At 34.7% G+C, this 22,096-nt stretch overlaps 2 protein-coding genes across 3 annotated transcripts in view; both read right to left on the reverse strand.

Annotated features, from left to right (window-relative positions):
• Positions 1–6,055: 6,055 nt before the first annotated feature.
• On the reverse strand, positions 6,056–13,460 carry LOC114418869 (serine/threonine-protein kinase VPS15-like). Its single transcript, XM_028384407.1, has 11 exons — positions 12,979–13,460; positions 12,723–12,845; positions 12,570–12,615; positions 12,320–12,480; positions 12,115–12,194; positions 11,643–11,748; positions 11,331–11,507; positions 8,119–11,229; positions 7,534–7,781; positions 7,350–7,449; positions 6,056–6,617 (listed from the first exon to the last, which is right to left on the reverse strand). Exons 1-11 carry the CDS (start codon positions 13,249–13,251, stop codon positions 6,441–6,443), a joined length of 4,602 nt encoding a protein of 1,533 aa, XP_028240208.1. The 5' UTR covers positions 13,252–13,460; the 3' UTR covers positions 6,056–6,440.
• Positions 13,461–15,928: 2,468 nt separating this feature from the next.
• Positions 15,929–22,096, reverse strand: part of LOC114418870 (DNA-directed RNA polymerase III subunit 2-like) — a 45,381-nt gene continuing 39,213 nt past the window's right edge. The window contains exons 35-38 of one of the 2 annotated variants that reach the window (XM_028384409.1): positions 18,732–18,816; positions 17,960–18,063; positions 16,530–16,658; positions 15,929–16,275 (exon numbers count right to left, since the gene is read on the reverse strand). In XM_028384409.1, coding sequence (XP_028240210.1) covers positions 16,225–16,275; positions 16,530–16,658; positions 17,960–18,063; positions 18,732–18,816 — 369 coding nt within the window. In that variant the 3' untranslated portion in view covers positions 15,929–16,224. Of the gene's footprint in view, positions 16,276–16,529; positions 16,659–17,959; positions 18,064–18,731; positions 18,817–19,330; positions 21,137–22,096 lie in introns of those variants that run through there. The other variant, XM_028384410.1, reaches the window with a different exon arrangement.

Raw genomic sequence — 22,096 nt, forward strand, 5'->3', positions numbered from 1 at the left:
AATAAAAAAAAAATAGAAATAGGCATAGGCCTCCAAATCAGTTTGGGTCAAAATGACTGAAAAAAATAGAAATATAAAAAAGAACATATTTGGCATGTGCCTTCAAATTAGTCTGGACCTTCAGCAACAATTAATATTCTTAGTAGTGCATTTGCCTTTGGGCCTTCATCCTTCTCCAGTTAGGTCTTGTTAAGTATGTTTGCTACCATTTGTTGGAGGGTATCCACTGATTGTTTGGTCTTACTACTAGTCATAGATTCTTGTATTTGGGCAGTTTTAGAATTCTCATCATTCCCTCCTTCTTGGAAAACATTTGTCTTCAAATCTTCAGAATCATCACCTACCACAAAGGAAGTCAAATCAACAACATTAAATGAAGAACTTACTCCATACTCACCTGGAATATCGATCTTGTAAGCATTGTCATTGATCCTCTCTAGTACTTGGAAATGTCTGTCTCTTCTAGGTTGAAGTTTGGACTTCCTTTGTTTAGGGAACCTTTTCTTCCTCATGTGTACCCAAACCCAATCATTCTTCTTTGCAATTTGTGTGACACCCTCTACCCCTCACATATATACTAATAAAGGAATAAAAATTTAAATATTAATTAAAAGTATTTTTGAAACATTTTTAGAAACAAGTATTTCAAAGGGGAAAAAGGCTCACATTCACTTTCTTCTACGTCATATTCAAACTTGTTCAAATAAATAATAAAGTCATCTCAGCTCAAATAAGGTCGTTTAAGACTTCATACAATTAATATAAAATCCTATACCCCAATGTCACATCCTATCAGAGTGTTGTGTCTCGACGTCCTTCAACACCAGGTTCCTTAAAGCAATTTACCTAGTCAGCTGCTCTTCCGAACACAAAGTTCAAGATCATCACAGGATCCAAACACAAACAACACATAGAGAGCGAGTTATCACATTCCTAACTAATAGAGAAACAAGACAACTAAATATACATATTAGATAAATGAGATACCACTTGCTTAAACATAACTCACGTAATTTCATCATTTTATCATTTCAAATTCACTTTTCAATCATCAATCACATTACATATGAATCACATAATCCGATCATGATATAATAACGCATCAATTTCATAATGAACAATTAGCAGACGTTATGCCACAGTTATGCTAAGACTCAAGCCTATATGCAATGTGGTACCATGTCAGTGAAAAACCACCCTGGAACGTTTAGGAGTACATAACAAGAGGCACCACACAATGGGTATGTCAGGTCACTCTCACTAAGTAAAATCATAAGGAGACCAGTCAGGGTCATAGTGTTTTGCGAGAATGCTCCAATTATATGGGATCAACATAGGCTTAAAGGAGCACTCAAACCGGGTGACCCCCAAGGCCTACACTTCGAAGAGTTTGTCAGGGCCTCTCCCTCCTAGTTTAGGCCCAACCCCTAAAATCATTTTTGCATACAGACACTGCTTATGAATTATACAATATTCACGACCTCACACTCGTGTTTTAAACACGTTTAACACAATTGCACTACAATTTAACACGGGTTCCTGAATAGGAAACCTACATTTTCTCTTTAACACTGGTTCCTAAATAGGAAACCTACACTTTCTCTTTAACACTGCACATCAACATTGGTCGGGTTATTGTACAATTCACAGCTTACAACACAAGTAATGTCTCATTAAGTGTTAACCACACACTTATTCACAGCCAAAACTCATTCACAATTTCACATCTCATAGTGTCACAATCCACCAATACATGTTTACACGTATCTCACAAATTAACACATGTTTAACTTTACACTTATAATTAATCTCAATAACAATATCATAATCTCAAGACAACATGTTATTCCATAATTCATCACATATTTCATTTATAAGCACTGCTCATGAATTATACAATACCCACGACCTCACACTCGTGTTTCAAACACGCTTAACACATTACGCTACAATTTAACATTGGTTCCTAAATAGGAAACCTACACTTTTTGTTTAACACAACGCATCAACACTAGTCGGGTTATTGTATAATTCACACCTCACAATACAATTATTGTCATATCAAGTGCTAAACACACTTCATGAATCACATACACTTTACCTATGAATCATGCAATACACATAACTACTCAATTATTTTCAAAATCATTTTAACTGTCGAGTTCCCACAATGGATCCTATCACAATACTCGTCGCCCTTAAATGGTCTTACAATTGTGTGATTGCACAGTCCATAGCTCACATCTCAATACACATTCACCATCAATCACAGGTTCAAATTATCACAACATGGGGAGTAAAACCCCTCAAATAATTTTACACAATTATATCAAAATCATGGGTCAAAACACAAAAACATCAAGAGCACTCAAGCTTATCAATCAATTCTTATCAGAACATCACTTGGTACATAAAACACAATAATATTGTATTTATAGCCATAAAGAAAAAAATTATAAGTGAATAAAACATCAATTTAATCCTCTAAGGATCCCTACACATATTCATTCTAACCCCCAATTGCGATAAACTTATCTCTTACCTCTAAGCGGACTCACGTGTCTTCTGACAGTGATAACGACACCTCTAGGAAGTTCCTACGATTCCTTAATTTTTTCCTCTGGTTGCTCTCATAGGGTTCCCAAACGTTAGAGAGAATGAGAAGGGATTGAAGCCTCCGTTTGTACTGTCTTCATGAGATTCCTTTTTCTCCCTCCACGAATATTATCTCAAAAATCCCAACGATGAAGGTGTGCGCAGTTGAATTTCTAACAACATATAAAAATTTAGTGAAAATCCAACGGTTAAAGAATTCGGGATCATAGTTTTACCGAGACAGCTCTGGGTTTCTGCGGGAAAAGAAAAAGTCACGATGCGAACAATATTTCTCTCATATCCGACATTTTTTCGTAATTCCCAACAGTGAGAATGCTCGGAATTGAGTTTCTAATCTTTTTCTTAAATTTCACGACAATTCAACGATGAATGAGTTCGAGATCGTCATTTTACTGAGACAAATTTGGTGGTCTGCAGAAAAAAGAGAGGGCTTTGGGAGGAGAAAAGAGAAAAACGAGAATGAGAATAAGAGGAGGCATCAAAATTGACGTAATCGCTATTTATATCTAGGGTACTCACAACTTATTATTTACTCTATTCATTTATTTTTATTTTATTATTTTATAAAAGGAACTGTATTTTATTCTCTATCAAATGAATAAATAAAATACTTTTTATTTTATTTTCTCTGAACCATTATTTTATTATAACTATTTTTCTTTATTTATCTAATTATAAAAACTTCTTCATTCTCTAAAATTTTATTTATGAAAAAATGGGATGTTACAATTTGAGAGCCTTCACCTGCTCATGCAATCTTTTCACATACTCAACTTTAGCCTATGCATCCTTATGCAGAGTCTCTTGGGGATTTCTTTTGTAAGCTGACCTGTTAGGCAATGAAGCTCCCGAAAGGAGGTCAATTTGATGTTCTATGCCTCTTGAAGGTGGCAGTCCATGAGGAATCTCCTTAGGAAATACATCTTTAAATTCCTGCAAAAAGAGTTAAACACTAGGAGAATCAGAAATAGTTAACTCATTAAAATTATCAGCATAAACTTTACTGTCTTTGTAGTATAATAGATAGAGCGGCTCACGAGCAAGTAACACTTCAGTCGCCTTTGTTAAACAATTAAATTTTCGCTCATGTGTATCACTCTTTCCCTCACGTGTTTCACTCTTTACCTCATGTGTATCACTCTTTTTTTTTCTTATTCCTCTTTGGTGTTTCACTCTTTTCTTTCTCTTGTTCTCTCTTTTCTCTTATTCTGATTTGGTCATCACACACTTCTCTAGGGGATAGAGGTTTAAGAATAATCTTCTGGTCATGGTGCTGGAAAGAAATCTTGTTGGTGAAACCATCATGCACTTAATTGTACATCTGGTGTGGAAAATATTTTCTTTTTGGGTGTCGTCCAGGGGCTGCATCTGACTTCCCAAGAGCCTTCTCACCATTAGCATATCACCCTGCATAACTTCCTCCTCAAGCTTTTCTTCCACTTCTTCTTCTTCACTAATTTCAGATTCACTAGTGATTTCTCTATCTGCCTTCATAATCATGGTCCTCTTGGTTGGACATTCAGAAGCAATATGTCTTCTACCTAAGCATTTGAAGCATTTTATGTTTCTGGTATCGGTGTTGGATGATGAGGCATAATTATGTTTAGTTCTAGCACTGGGCACTGTTGACTTTCCATGTGGAGACTGTGTTGATGGACATGCAATCAATGGACTTAATCTTGTGGCAGTAACTAAGCCTTCAATCTTTGCAGCAGGCCTGTCGAATTTCTAAACCTTCCTTCCATGGGAGGATAACTTCAATTCAGGATGTTTCTAAAAAAAATTTAAATTATTTTAACAATAATAACAAATACTTATTAAAATATAATTTATTTAAAAATATAAATATCTCTCCATTCCAAACAATGACTGCAACATGATCATCATAGCCAATCAAAATTGATGTGTCGTGCGGCCCGCCTGGAAAACCCTCGGCAACAACAACTTCATCATCAACAGCGTCTTCTTTAGGTTGTTCATGGACCTCGTTAGTTGCATGATCCACGTGACGAACATCCTCAGGGGCATCTTCGTGTCGCCTACATGCAAATGTCGTGGGCCTTTGCTGGGAAGCTTCATCTGAATCACGATTATTTTTTCTCCTTAAAGCTCTTCCTATAACTCTGCCCAAAGCATGACCCAAACCTCTAGCTCTAACCATAATCGGTCAAATTGAACATACACAAAATTTTAAGTCAAAATTCAAACATTACTTCAATAACTAATTAAAAAAAATGAAAATAATATATTTATAAATCAAAAATAGATTAATATATTTAAGAACAAAAATCAAAATAATATATTTATAAATCAAAACTATAAATATATTAATATATTAAAAAAATCAAATACATTAATATATTTATAATTTTAAAAAATCAAAATAATATATTTATAAATAAAAATTATAAATATATTAATATATTTTAAAAAATCAAATATATTAATATATTTATAATTTTAAAAAATTTGAAACAACTAATTAAAAACAAAAATCAAAATAATATATTTATAAATCAAAACTATAAATATATTAATATATTTAAAAAATCAAATAGATTATTATATTTATAATTTTTAAAAAATTAAAACAATAACTATTTAAAAACAAAAATCAAAATAATATATTTATATATAAAAATTATAAATATATTAATATATTTTAAAAAAATCAAATATGTTAATATATATATATATATATATAATTTAAAAAAATTAAAACAATAACTATTAGAAAACAAAAATTAAAAATTCATGCAAATTACTCAATTCATAAAATTTATACGAATTCCAGGTGACACAGAACAACACCAAAAAAAACTTATCTCGATGGTAGAAAAAGAACAATGGTGGTGGAGATAGCCTCAACGACGACAATGCAAGATGACGATGACGATGGCACGGAGGGAAGGAGGAGGAAGAATCGTGGCGTCGTACGAAAATGAAATCACGAGAGGGAAAGAACTTTTTAAATTTTAAGTAAAAGACATTTTTGTCATTTCACTTAAAATACTGGGTGCACAAACAATATTACTCGGTGCACCTAGCATGAGCCCAAAACTTGACTGTAACATGAATGAGGAAAAGACGGGAGAAAAAAAATGAAAGGTAAGATATTTGATGTTTCAGTATTTATTACTTAAAGAGGAAGAAGCTGTTTAACTAACAAGTAGGTTGTCATCTTAATAATTCCAAATAACATTTTAAGCCACCTTTACTTGTTACTTCACTTAGGAGGCTGACATACAACTACTTACAGATCAAAACAAATTTTGGCAGACACAAAATCCAAGATGAGAGAAATTAACGTTGGTGTTATCAATTGTTATATGAAATTATTAATGGCAACTAATTAAATGGAACCACAAGACTCAAACATCATAAGAGAAATCCCTCAAACGATTGACACCTTCAAATAAAACTGAGGTCTATCTAAAAATATCAAAATCGCAACTTTTTCCTGGAAAATGTTGGTACATAATATTATCAATATCACATAAACGTATTCAATTGTTAGACGAAATCTGCTTGTTAAGTATACACTATACAGACATAATCTCACCAACTGCTTGTTCCATTAACACTCAAGGGCTAAATTAAAAAGATCATGTCAACGAAACTACCAATAATTCCCCTGTTCATAATACCTGCTGGTACAGATCAGGTGTACACAAAAATGGAAAAGTATCAGAGAGAAATAGGGAGGGGGCTCTAATGACTACCTGGTGGGTTAGTACCTATAACTTAATTTATGTACAATTTTAACAATACTAGGATTTGACACTAATTATGTACAAAAATACCCAAAAATGAACTATAGAAGTTTACTTCCAAACCTTGATTGCCCCATCTCTACCACTTGAAAGTAAAAGTCTCTGGTTTAACTTGATAGAAGCCAAAGAAACAATAGAATCCCTATGGCAACCAGCAGAATCAGTGGCAGCAGCTGCAAGAATTGCCTTTGCTGTCAGCTTGATTGTAAGAGGACGTCTTTTGGTCTCCTGTTTATAAGAGTAAAAGATAAAATTTTAGCTGCCTATATTTCTAAACAAGTCGAAAAGTTCACGGAGATGGAAGCCATATCCAACAGCATTTAGAAGGCAACATGAATTTAACCCATAAAACATTCACAGGGATAACAGAGATTTAGCCATTACAAAGCACAGAATTTATTGAAGAATGTAAAGCTTCCCATCACCCATGCTTTAATCTGTCATCCTATCAAATGTTCATTCCCTTCTGCAGCCTATTATTTATTTTCCCTTGTTCCTTCATCAACATTGTTTCAAAATAAATAAATAACTTCTACAAGGGACACATGAATCACTCACACCAATATTTTCTCAAAGTTTCTAATTCTATAGGTAGAAAACTGTGAAGAAATAACTTCGAACAAGAAAAAAAAATCATGAAAACTTTCATAGAAGGATAGTTGAGTATGTCTAATTTCTTGATTCACTAGGAAGAGGAGTCATTAGCTGATCCCTTGAAGTTGGGACAGAAAACATAGAGAAGAAAAAAAGAAGGATGGTTGAGCTGAACCGATCAATAGTAAACTACCCAGGTCATCATCTCAAGGATAGTTAAAGTACCTACATTGATATTTTATTCAGCCGTTCAAACCATAACCCAGCTTCTGGACCTATGCTGATTGAGAACCTCCTTCCTCAAACAATATCCATGCACAAAATAAATATGAAGTTGATTACACAATCTAATGAAACGTAAATTACCTGTACAACTTGCACCCCAAAACTAGATTTTGTTTCATAAAAATCATCATTTCCTATTCCTTTTAAGTTTGGTCCACAAATACAGTAACTTCTGTCAGGACTGCAACAAAGAACACAGATTAATTCAATCAGACCATTCTTGCAAGAAAAACAAGTAAACAAAATTGGAAGTCCAATACAATACCTGTAATGATCCCATCGACGTATCTTTAAATCAGTACCTCCAGTCAATAAATCACCCCCAGGCAAGGGAAGTAATGAACGAATACCAGGAAGACGAGGAGGAGGTTCATTTAGCTCATCAACTCCATACTTACGATTACCATTTCGTCTTAGATCTGATTGAGAAGTTGGCTTACTAGAAGGTCTGGCCAAGGCCCAAGGCAGATCAGACATTTCGGCATCGCTGTCATAATTGGTCATCCTTAGGACCTGCGAGAAGATATGTTAATTGTACAAGACAATAATCAGAATATTATAAATATTAAATATTACATATGATTCAACAAGGTTGCATGTGATTAAACATGGTTATAGTAATCTGGGTACAGGTTCATGCAATAAGCCTTATGGAACCATCTCATCATAAATTTAAGTTACACAACAGGCCAACAACTAGAGATAAAAACAAAAGATGGAAAACTTCATTAGAAAACCATATTTCTCAGGATAACTTGAACTTAACTGGAATATTTGTTGGTACTGCATTTTGTTCTAGCACATATTGCTTTTATTATCTATAAACAAATAATAAACAGTAACCTCATACCTGGTGGCAGCTAGCATTCTCTGCATTCCAAAGAGAAATTTCATTGCAACCAGCAGCCACATAAACAAGGGGCCTAGCAGCTGAAGAGACAGAAGCATTTGAAGGGGGCAGAAAGAGGCACATCTTTTCTATAGGGCAAGCAAGAGAATACTGCCAAGAATTCACAGGTATAAGAAACCTCAGGTCCCAAAGTGTAATAACCCCCCGGGATGACCCCGATACAAACCAATTACCACAAGGCCCTGATGCCAGAGAAGAAGCATAGCCCTCCTTAGGAGTAGCTTGAAGAGTCCAGGTATTGGAATTGGACCTAGTATCCCACAGATGAATGCCACAGTTCTGGGTGCTATACATGATGGTATAATTATCCACAGGACAATTCAAAAGGTTGAGTATGGCACCTTCCTTGATATCCTTCTTTGTGATATCAGCAATACCAGAATATTTCTCAACAACATTTCCTAGACCTCTAGAGATATGATCAACAGAAAACATATGAATAAATCCATCAGATGCTCCAATTATAACTTGTGCAGAACCTGGAAGCATTGTTGCACACAACACACGGCTTCCCTCCATGTGATAAGTTAGCTTTGACCTGAATGAAATGTCCTTTTCCAGCTTTCTGGAATCCCAAATCTTGACTGTAGAATCATCAGATGCACTCACAAAGAAGCTATGATCAGCAGATATAGCTATGTCATTGACAGCTGAACGGTGCTCCTGGAGGTGTGCAACCAACACCCCACGGGGCCTCCAACCAGAGTCAGGAATGGAAGCTCGAGCAAATGATGGAAATCCAGATAGATCCGTTTGGGCAGTTGCATCTTCCAATGCAATTGAAGTACCTTTAATATTAGCAGATAATCCCACATCTTGAAATGTGTTATTAACATAGGCTGTCTCATTTTCCCTGGCATCTGGTTCATGTACCACTCGATGGAACTGTTTAGAACCATTGCTGATACTATAAGAACCTGAAAAGAGCTTCGGTGCTGGAACTGAATTAGCCAAATTAAAGGACTTACTAAGTGGATTAACCCAAGGCATTGCAGATGAACTAACACCCAGAGAATTCATTGGCAGTGGAGGATCAGATGCTGCAGAAGGGATTCCCATTCCTCGCCTGTCCACACTGAAGGAGTACAAAGGTATGCCTTCTGATGGCTTTTCATACGTCAAACTATTCATACCACTAAAATGTGGTGACATAAATCCTGAAAACTGCAACTTCTCTGAGCATTGGGTATCACGATGTCCTACAGTATTGCTATCATTATGCATAAAGGCCCCCATATCTCTCAATTTTGCCTCAGCTTTGTCACAATCAGTTATCCCTGGCTGTTGGAAGGCAGTGCCAACTGTTTGTTGAACCCCAGGACCTTGTTGCTTGTCAGTCCAGTTCTTTAATGAATCCAACTCATCAATTCCTTTTTTCAGTAAATCCATTTCCCATAGTTTAGATTGGGAAGAACTATACCATATTTTTCTTTGTCTTTCTAGCATGTCCGAACTCCTGGAGTTCTCCAAGACTTCATAAAAAACCTGTCTTGAGACAGGAGGTTTTAAACATGAGAGCAGAGCCTTCTCTGAAGCAAGAGACACAGGTTGCGTTCGGAGGAAAGGCCGTATAACAGGAGCGAGGAAAACATAAGAATCTACTGCACCCAAGTTCTCACTGCTAGCAGCAATAAAAGAGACAACTGATCTCCGCACCCATTCACTAGGATAACACAATAAAGGAAAGGCACGCTCTATCATTTGAAGCAATATCCTCTTCCTGAAGAACCCGCTTTTGCATAGAATAGTCATACATTCTACAGCTTTAACAATGACAGCTTCTGTCACATCACTTAAAGCTTGCTCAATATAAGGTAATAAATATTCTTCTACACTTCTTTGGCCCACAAAAAAGCAGACATAAACTATCTTTTCGTAGAATACTGTCCTTAATTGCTCATCCCGATCATTTAAGAAAGCAGGAAGGATAGGTAAGAGAGAGTCATTACTCTGTCTCACACCAAAGAAGCAGCACAGTTTACCAATATCCTGAAGAAGTGCTCTCCTTATATTTGGGGTTTGCTTAGGACCCATAACAAGTTCTTGGACAACCTCTGCAATGGATTTCCTCAGCTGCAGAAGTTGGGCATCGCCATTTATCCTCTTCATCCTTCCAGAAGTCTGAGTGGATGATGTCAATGGTTTCTGTGGCAAACTCAATTCATCAAGGACACCTGCCTCACTCAAGCTTATTGAGCGTATCAGGAATCCATAAGCAGTCAGTGCCAGCTTAGCTATATTGCTGGCATAGCATATCCTCACACTTTCTTCTGGATCATCAGGAAGCATTGAAAGCATTGGAAGAATATACTCTGGAAATATTTTTGCATCACTGGGAGGAAAATCCCGCACTAAGGGAAGAATGTCACATAAAGTCTCCAAAGCAGCGCAACGCACAATTGCTGCTGAATCAGAGAGCATCACAATCACATAAGGGATAACACGCTGCAAACGATCTTCATCATCAATATATAGGGCAGAAGCCTTCAACAAGAGTACGGCTGCCCTCCTCAAGTGAGGCAACTTGACATTGCGTATGCAAGAGCAGAGCAAAGAAGTTATCAAAACCATGCCTTCACATCTCATACTATCCTTTGGTAACGGTAGAAAAGGCATTCCAAACGTATCTGATTGACTATCATACTCAGACATCAATGAATTTAAATCATTCATAGTAATACTTTTCAGAAAGGGATGGTCATTTCCTCGAAATGCATTGGAGATAGTTTGAAGCAGTTTACCAGTTTGCAAATTTTTCAGATTTTCAGGAAAAGTAGAATTATGTGCATTTTCTGCTACATGTGATGGATTATTTTTTTTTTTAGCATCCCTCAGTAGGCTATTAATATCACCTAGAAGTTCATAGTGATCATGGACTAAGCCTTTGCCTATGTCCTCTCTCTTCATCAGTGAATCCTTCATGAAACTCGCACTTTCTTTAGCAACCATCTCTTCCAAAAGTTCAGCGGAATTAACACCTGCATCATCAGATGACTTATTGTTCATCATTTGTTTAAGTATCTCCGGAAAAGCACTTTGGCATAGTAAAACCTACATACATAGATTGGTCAAAGCAGTCAGGTAAAATAAGTATGTGTTACTGAAAGCATCAAATCATTAATGATATAAAATATTTCAGCAAAGCCATATACCCTCATATCAGAATGAAGAGGACTCCAGCATCGGTAAAAATCATGCAGAAATGGTGAAAAATAGATTGGAAATACAACTGCAGCATATTCCTTCAGATATCTTTCAGCAGATAATCGAAACTCTGGTTCTAACTGAATCATGTGTAATATCATCTTACGGATTCCAAGATCTGGTATCTGCATCCCATAGAGAATACAATATTTAAAAATATTAAAAACTGAGTCCTGAACATGGGTGGAGGTTATCCCTACTGATGGGACTACGAGATTACCAAACAAGACTAATGCACACACAAAAAAAAAAAAAAATACTTTTTCAAGATGTTGACTTGGATCATATTGTCCTCTGCGATAAGCAAGAAGTTGAGACAGTTCAAATAGTGGCTGCCCCTCAAGGAAAAGTTCAGCAATTACACACCTGAAGATGTAAAATGATATTTGCAACTTAGAAAATAAAGAAGAAAAGCAAAACAAAAAAAGTATTTAAGAACGTGATATAACTACAACACTGCATCAGTTACTGCCTCAACAAAATATATCCTAGAGAATTCAGGTTCAACATAAATTTATACAAAAATCAAATCAATAGCAGACTAAAACATCACTGCCTCACCATAAATACAGTAGTATAATGCCTTGCAGATCAATTCTTTTGTCCATCGCTTAGTCAGTTAGTTAAATTACATGCACATAAATATTCCTATATGCAGCCTGAAACATGGATGGTTTAAGAGACTAAAACACCTTCTTCAAGATTAAGAATCTTGCAGAAAAAAATGCTCACCCGACAGCGAATATATCCATATAGGGTTTTAAGGGGGTATCTTGTGCCACCTGCATCTCCCCTCCATGTTCATAAAATCTCTGACATACCACAGCCCCAAACAAAAAATGAATGAAAGAAAGAAAGAGAGGAAGTTAGTAACATTTGAAATAAGAAATACCACAAAACAAATAAAATAGACATATAAGAAGGAAAGAGAACAAACCTCAGGTGCAAGATAACAGAGTCTTCGTCCACCAGTGTCAAAGAAAAAAGAGAAATCAGAGGGGTCATCATATGGAATGTAAGTGGGTTTGAAAGATGCAAAGTCAGCAAGGTAAACCCAATTGGTGGAAGTAATCAGCACATTCTCACACTTGATATCACCTTGAACAACAACAAAAATGCAAATAATTTATAACATCAATGCAAAAAATGCATTTCAAGGGTTGGATTTCAGTTAAAACAAGACTTACCATGACACACTCCGTTCTCGTGGCACTGTTTTACAGCTACAAGCAACTGCAGCATATTATTATTACCCGAAACCAATAATTAATTAACACGAGACGATAAAAAAAGAATATCCAAAAAAAAAAAACATCAGAAAAAAACAAGAATTAGAATACCTGAAAAGCCAACCATTTCTTCTCAATGAGACTAAGAAAAGGGCGCGTGCTTAACCTATCATGCAGATTATGGAAGAAATACTGCCTCAAAAGGTATGCTGCTTTATCTGTTTCTTGCCAAAACTGAAACACGAGACTCACACTCAGTTTTCTCAAATGAATTTAGTAAATATTGTTCCAAATCAACTCGGATACGGGAACAAATATGAAAATGAAACATGAAATAAAGATTAAAAAGAAGGAATTAAATATGGACCTGAAAGGGCCAGACGTGAGGGTGATCGATGGAGGTGAAGATGTGTTTGATCTGAGAGAGACGGCGCTCGTAATCGGAGAGATCGAGGAAATCGCCGCGCTTGAAATAGACCTTGACGAGGACCAAACCCTCGTCGTGTTTGCACTGAATCGACTTGAAGAAGCGCCCGCGACCTAAAACCTCCTTCAGAACCAGATTGTACGTCGACGGCAGCTCGTGCAGGTAGTACTCCGACGCCGATACTTGCGTCGTGCGCGCGATTTTGTTCCCCATCCAACCGCACCGCTTTCACTCCAAACTTACCATTCTTATTCTCATTCTCAGCTCAATAAATAAATACGTTTCGGATTATTAGTGGGACTGTTTGTTTGGAACTCTTCAATTCCAAACTCGCTTTCGCAACGCTCTTTGTCTCGGAATCAGATCATTCTTCTCGATAACCGCTCCGGTACCTTCTTTTGGAGTGCAACCAAGTAAATTTATGTTTTGCCAGTGGTTTGAAAATGTTTTTTTATCATGTAAGTTAGTTTTTTTATTCATTTTTATCCATGTAAGTTTATTTTTCTGATTTTTGTTTATGTAAGTTTGAGTTTTTTTAAAATTTTGTGTGTTTTTTTTTAATTTCTTATTTTTTAATTTTTTTTAAGTTTGTGTTTTTCAAATTTTAGTTTATATAAGCATTAATTTATGAAAATTAAAATCCTAAAGGAACTAAAATTAAAAAATATAAATTTATAAGAACTAAAAATGAATAAAAAAATCTTTACACAAACCAAAATTAAAAAAACCCCAACTTATAGGGATTAAAACTAGAAAAATAAACTTACAGTCGTCAAAAATAAAAAAATATATACTTACAAGAGAAGAAAAAAAAAGGTATTTAAGTCCTTTGATATTTTAATTTTAGAATCAATTTGTAATAAAATTTAGTTTATATTTTTTTTCAACAGGAAAACTATTTAAAAATATTTTAACTCAAACTAATTCTAATATTAATTTGATAGATAACTAATATTAATACTAAGGCTATGGTAAATTAATAAAACTAGACAAAGAAGGAACTAAAAAGAAAATAATTCTAAAAATTCATTTCTTGTTTGAATATATATATATATTAATTATGTTTGACAAGATATTTTAACTAGATTTTAATTCTTTTTAGAGTTATTCATTTGATTGTTTGATAAAGGAGCTTCTTTTAGTAATTTTTAACATTTTTAAAAAATATTATTTGGAGTAACGTTTTTTTAAAACACTAACTTCTAAATTTTATATTTTCTTTTTTTTATCCTTAATATATTTATTAAATTTATTGTTTACCCTTTTAAAATAAATTATAATTTTATTATTTTTCAATTATTTTATACTTTTCAATTATTTTATCGATTAATTCTATCAAACACTTACAATTTAATAAACTAATTTTTCAGATATTTGCTTGCCGACTTTTAGCTGGTCGTAATGCATAATCTTACGTTAAATAGATATTTACAAAAAATAGCTGCCATCTAAGTAGTATCATCCTAGCTTAGGCAATCAAATTATAATAATATTAAAATATAAATAATATTCTAACATGTTAAAACCATCCTATAAAATTATTGAACCACTTAAATTTTTTTTGTCTCCTTAGGCTCATTCTATCATACACCGAGGCACCCTATATTATCAAAACATTATTATTAAGATTTCAAATTACAATCACGATTTTCGTCAAAAACCCTTGATATTAAGGAAAATTGTGGTCAAATGTGGTTGCAATTTTGATTACGACACAAACATGTTGATTCTAAAGACTTTGATGTTACAGCCGCAAATCACTTTTTAGAACTTTAATTAGTATCTTGATAACCTCAAATGTACCTTTTGGAATTTTTTTAACAAATATTCATTCACCAAACAAGATTATTCCAGCTTGTATGTTCCTCTAAATTTCAAAGTGGTGATATAAATGTTGCTTTATCCGCAATTTGAATGGAGTGATATGGAAGCACCAAAACCCAAAGCAATTGATGGAAAAACAAACCATGTGCCAAAATTGAACATGAGTAGCTAGCAAACCAATAATGTTGATTTATTTGCTTTGAAGATTAAGAAAAGCATAGTAACAGATGAGTCGCAATAATGTTGATTTATTAGCGCTTTTACATCCAACGTAAATAGATAATGATATTTGATAATCAGGTACTACATCCGCTAATTTTTATATTTGGCATGACATTGGCTGCTAATATTTTGTTTGTATCACTTTGATGCTTTGTTTGATTGAGTGGAAAAAGATGGAGGAAGTGGAATAGAGCAGAAATAAAAAAAACGTGGGATCCACATTGAAATTTAAAAAAATTCCCAACATTCTACACAACCAAACACATGCACACTACACTTCCACAACAAGGTGTTATTCTTTTAAAATTCTTAGCACTTAACGTAATAATACCATCAACAAAATCATTGCAACAAAATCATGGGTCGACCTAGTGATAAGAGTTTGGATAATTTGTTTTAATCTTGTTGCCGATTTTGTAATAATAACACCACCATTAACTTCATCAGTAAACAATGTCGGGTTTCATAAAATTCAAGTTTAGTATTATTTAATTTCTATCTAAATGGATTTTTGTTTTTCTACATTGTGCAACAAAAACTAGGGGCACGTTTTGTTACTCTTTTTTCCAGAAAATATTTAGTTTTTAAAATTAAAAAACCTGTTTGAGAAATGAGTATTTCATTCTCTTACAACTCACTTCCACATTTCCACCTCATTTTTCTCTATCTTTTTCTATCTTCACATCACATATCATTTATCATTTTCTCTCTCCACTTTTTCATTTTCTTTCTATCTCTCTCCTCCCTCCACCCAAAATGGGATGGACGTTTATAATTTTCTAAAAGAAAATTAAGTTGAAAAAACATCTACCTGTTTTTTGTTTTCAAAACACTTTGCAAACAATTACCAAAGCTTAATCAATTTTAAAATAGAAATTGACAGCTGAACAGTAGAAAATAGTTTTACAAAATAGTTTTTTCTAATAATAATAAAAAAAAAAAAAAGAAACAAACAGTCCCTAAGTTTTACAATTTTTTTTAAGGAGGTGAAAAGGAGGGGGAGGGTTGAGCAAAATTGAAGAGGCTAATATACAAAGAATCAGTAGAAATTCATCAACAGTGGCCAATGGCAATTTTTCTGCCTTGTAATTGACCAAACAGTAGCATATGCATTTCCCAGAATTGGATCATCAATTAAACTCACGCATCTGCCAGTTTTAAGCGGGGAACAATATTCATTGATTGGAGTTCCTGAAAATTGAGAATCAAAACAAATTGATTAAAAAAATGGTAGATAAAATCAATAAAAGAAAATAAATATTGCATGGCATAAACAAATTTTGTAAATGTCCAGACCACACTGGCAACTAAAACAAAGATTTCCTACGGTACTATTAAGATGTTGTATTATCCTAAAATAGGTTATAGGATTGCTCATAATTGATTCTATAATAATATACAAGATTTCCTACGGTAATTATCTAAGATATTCTAACACATAATACCTGAATCATGAGTTTGCATGCATATGGCAGCTTCATGGTAGAAATATTGTCTCCATTCTTACAAGATGAACAAATACCAGTTTTCAGCTTATGGTTGTAATATCCCAGCAACCCACATGCTGTACATACCTGTGTAAAAACGAAACAATCATCGGTCACTTTGATTTTAAAGAAGATAACAAGACTACATAGCATGCTGCCTCTAATTTTTTCACTAAGGCGGCAATCACATTGAGGTAAATTGTCACTTTTTAAGAGAGAGAAGATCCAATCTGTAGACATTAAGACTAGTTTTGTCAATTCAAATGATTAATCAGAGCACATTTTTCACCAAATCTTTGAGATCCCTGGATTAATTATCTTCGTAACAAGTATGGCTCATATGATTATGACCTACATGCGATGGTGAGTGTTAGAAACATGTATGACTATGTCTAGCTTCAGTATATCCTGTAAACAGTTATTGGGAATATTTTCTTATATTCAACGAAAGTTTTATTCCACTAGCGATCAGCTACGTGGATCACACGATGCCACTAACTAGGCACAGTTAAAGACCAAATCCTCGAGACATTATTCACCATAAACTCCTTAACAACTTCCTCTAATGTGTTTCTCGGTCTACCTCTTTCCCTTTTCACAGGACTAAAAAGTAAAACCATGTAATTTACATTCTTCATTTGGTGCTTCCATTGGCCTTCTTAGTACATGTTCAAACCACCTTAGCCAATTTTCTATCATCTTTTCTTCAATCGGTGCCACGCCAATATCTCCCCGTAAACAATCAATTTTGCCTCCTGTCCTTTCCTATGAGACCACACCTCCATCTTAACATTATCATTTCTTCTATTCTCACCTTTTTCTCTTGTTGTCCAAAACCAATGACTTGAAACCTACCTCCTCCTTAACATCTCCGCTCTCTTTCCTTCCTGACCCCACTCCAAAGAACATTGTCTCCACCTCTACCAAATGGTAATCTATAATGAAACCAATAATAGGCCTTTCAAATTTGGATGAAAGGCTTAGCAGAGTGCATTTTCAGATTGTTACATTAACAAATTACAAGCAAGAACCACAGTCTAATCCTTCAAGAAGGCCCCATTTTCAGCACTGAAACAGAGTTCAGAAGCTTCAAAATAAAGGCAAATGTTGAGCACGGGCTTTAATTTAAACAGAAAACATGGGCTTTTAGTTTTAATTATTATTCATTAACATTTTCTGTTAAATCCTTATTCATGGGAAGTGCTAAGTGACAGCATATGCAAAAAAGAGGATGAACATAATATGGAACCCAGTTGTCTACAAAAAATTTCTTCTGTTAATATTGTAAACCATTCAATAATGGGTTTTTCGAAATCAAACTAGGACACTGTTGAAATGCAATGAAGAATGCAGACATGTGGTATTAACATAAAAGTCCAGATTATTGCCTGAACTTCAAAAGGATCACTAGACAACATGAGTCGCTCATAAATTAACATACTAGCACCATATGCAATCAAGCAATCACGTTCCATTTCTCCAACACGAAGACCTGAAAATAATAAGAAAAAGATTGATGCCAAGCTCTACATACAATAACTAATAAATATATAAGGGTGTGTTTGGTTTGGATTTTCATTTTCTGTTTTCATTTTCTGAAAACTGTTTTCATTTTCAAAAGATTAGAATTCTGAAAACATGTTTGGTTTGACTTCTTGTTTTCTGCTTTCAAGAAATAAAAACACTGAAAATGCGTTTTCAAAAGGAAATGTATTTTTAGATTTGCTTAAAATTACATTCCTTGTCACCGCGTTTTCATTTTACCCAAAATGAGGTTCCTGGTTTCAATTGAAAACACTGAAAACGAGATTTTATTGTTTCCAGTTTTTGGTTCGTTTGGAAAAATATTTTCACTGAAAATGAAAACAAAAATCCAACCAAACAGATTTCCATTACCATTTTCTATTTCCAGTGAAAATGAAAACAGAAAACAACCAAACCAAACACCCCCTAAAATACCATGTAGATTAAAGCCACAAGATAGAATTTTAATTTCAAAATTGTTTAAACCTGGAAATGAACAGAATAGCAGAAAATAAAAATTAAGTTAACCAAAAACCATTCTAGTAAGGCAGGGGAACAGGAGCAGTAATCTCAGTAACAACTTTCAATAACATGTAATATATTCTAAAACTCATCAATAAAGTATAAATTAAAAACCTCCATTTCTAGCTCTCCCTTCTGTAGGCTGTCTGGTTAACATGACACGAGGGCCACTACCACGTGCATGCATCTTATCAAGCACCTGATCAACACCACACCACAGCTTTTACGTGTGAACATATACACGGCAAGTTACAACTGATAAAGAAAAAAGATTACTTTCCCAAGCAATTCTATAGGTTAAATTAAAAATCAGGTCTTTATAATTGACACTTTCAATTTTGTCCCGCAAGCATGAAAAAATGTAACAAATCAATCCCTACTGTTATAACAATGTTGGGAAAATGTTTCCTTGTCAAACTTTTCCTTTGTGGCATTTGAGTCCTCGCATGTGGAGGGTCCATCCACTTCACGAAGGCAAACAGTAGAGATTGACTCGTTAGCATGTATCATGTAGGTTCCAAAATGTAAGTTTCTTGGTGCAAAGACCAAACTGAAAAATGGTGTCAAGTGTGGGGACACATTTTTAATTTAACCTATTGTCATATTAACAACCAAAAACAAAAATAGCAATATTTTACCACACTAATTCACACTAGGAATAGAAAGATTCTAATTGTTTAAAAATAATTGTACCTGAATATTTAGATGGTATTGAATTTGAGGTATTGTGGGAAATATTTGGTATAATTAGGGAAATATTATCCATTTATGTAATTAGGAAAATTCTGCTCATTTTCCTTTATTCCTAATCCTTGATTTAATCCCTAAATTTATGGGATTGATTCTCAGTATCGTATGTTGTTGAGTAAACTGAGAGAAAGGAAGAGAGAAAACTAAAGAAACGTGAAGGTAATTTTTATTGATCTGAAAAGTTAGTTAGAGTTAGTTACAATAGAGGTATATATAGATCTCTTAACTGCTGAACTAACACTAACAGATTCTAACTAACACTAACAGAATCAAACTCCCTGATCCTAGTGAGGTGCAGTTAGTGAAAGCTAAACAACCCTTACAATTACTTTATTGCTATCTAACACTAGATGGGTGTTGTTAGCAAAAGCTAACAGCCCTTACAATCATTTTGCAAAACTGATTTCACAGTTATACATTTACATACTCCAATACCCCCCTCAAACTCAAGGGGAAGAGTTTTCAGAAGAAAAACTCTTCACATTGAGTTTGCCTTTAAGAGCTTCAAATCTTGATGTAGAGAGAGGCTTAGTCAGAATATCGGCCCACTGATCCAGAGCTAGAATATGGACAATAGAGAGCTGCTTGACCAGAATCTTCTCCCTTACAAAAAACACATCAATTTCCATGTGTTTTGTACGACCGTGAAATACTGGATTGTGTGCAATAGGGACAACACTCTGATTATCACAAAAGATTACAGGAGTGGTGAATGGAACTTGTAATTCTGTCAACAGAGTATGAATCCAAGTCAATTCAGTGGAAGTCTAAGCTATGCTGTGATATTCGATTTTTGTACTGGACCTGGCAGTAACTTTTTGTTTGCGAGACCACCAATAGGGACAACACTCTGATTATCACAAAAGATTACAGGAGTGGTGAATGGAACTTGTAATTCTGTCAACAGAGTATGAATCCAAGTCAATTCAGTGGAAGTCTAAGCTATGCTGTGATATTCGGCTTTTGTACTGGACCTGGCAGTAACTTTTTGTTTGCGAGACCACCAAGATATTAAATTTGGACAAAAAAAATAGTAGTCCCTGAGGTAGAGCGCCTGTCATCCACATCAGCTGCCCAGTCAGCATCACAGAATGCTCGAATAACCAAGGGCTTTGTAACAGATGTGGGTTGAAGAAGTAGACCATGAAACAAGGTGCCTTTGAGATACCTTAAGATTCTTTTCACCACTATCCAATGAGAATCTAGAGGGGCAGCCATAAATTGACAAACTTTGTTGACAACAAAACTGATTTCAGGTCTAGTAAGGGTAGCAAATTGTAATGCACCAACTACATATCCGTATAGAGTTGGATCATGAAAAGCATCAGCACCATGTCTAGACAGCTTGCAGTTGGAGACCTTTGGAGAAGAAATAGAGTGAGCTTTAGCCACGTTAGTTTTGTGAAGTAAATCTCGAATGTATTTGCTCTGAGTCATGAAGATAGAATTGTTGGACAGATACTTGATTTCCAGACCCAAGAAATTATCTAGATGGCCAAGCTGCTTGAGTGAAAATGCAGTGTTTAGTTTGGATGTAAGCTGCTGAATCGGAGAGGTTGAGCTACCTGTTAGAATTATATCATCCACATAGACTAAAAGGTAAACAATATGCATTTGTTGCCGATAGATGAATAGGGATGAATCACTTTTACTCCCAACAAAACCAAACTGCAGCAGAGTAGACTTTAGCCTATCAAACCATTGTCTTGGTGCCTGTTTCAAGCCATAGATAGCTTTGTTGAGTTTGCAGACTAGTGACTTATCTGCAGCTTCAAAACCAGGAGGTTGTATCATAAAAACAAATTCTTCAAGAGACCCATTCAGAAAAGCATTGTTTACATCAAGTTGAAATAATTTCCACCCATTAGATAGAGCAAGAGTAAGAATAATCAGAATAGTAACAGGCTTGATCACAGGAGAAAAGGTTTCATGAAAATCAAAACCATGAACTTGATGAAATCCCTTAGCTACCAATCGTGCTTTTAACATGTTAATGGAACCATCAACATTTTCCTTTACCCTGAAAACCCATTTACAACCAGTGACCTATCTATTAGGAAGTAATGGTACTAAGCTAAGTCCCAAGTATTATTCTTCAGCAAGGCATCATATTCTTGTTGCATAGCAGTAAGTCAGTCTGTATTTGTCAAACCTTGTTTTACAGTTTTATGGTGGGTAAGAAAAAGAGAAGGATGTAGTCTAGGATTGTGAATTTTAGATTTAGACCTTGTTTGCATAGGGAGAGTATTTACTGGTACAAAATTGGGTACAGAAACAGAGTCTGAAAAGGATGTAGCAAGGGTAGTAGACTCTGAAATTTGAGGCTGAACAGAGACAGGTGCAGAGGAAGTAGATGGTTGAGGTACAGAAATAGTGGTGAGGGGGGAATGAACAGGTAAAGGAGAAAACCCAGGAGGAACAAGAGGAACAGAAGCTGAGTTAGCAGTTGACATTTGAGATGTCTGAGGGACAGGGTTGACAGAAGGTGGAAAAAGGTTAGGATTGAGACTAAAGTAGGAATCAAAATTGGTAGTGGAGTTAGTGGAAAAGGGAAACAAATCAGAATAGGGAAACCTTAATTCATTAAACAAAACATCTTTGGAAATGTACACTCTACCAGATAAGGATAAGCATTTGTAACCCTTGTGGGAAGAGGAATAACCCAGAAATAAACATTCTTGAGATCGAAAATTCAGTTTGTGTATGGTATGGTCTAAATAAAGGAAAAC

The sequence above is a fragment of the Glycine soja genome, chromosome 7, assembly GCF_004193775.1.
Source record: "Glycine soja cultivar W05 chromosome 7, ASM419377v2, whole genome shotgun sequence".
Classification (NCBI taxonomy): Eukaryota; Viridiplantae; Streptophyta; class Magnoliopsida; order Fabales; family Fabaceae; genus Glycine; species Glycine soja.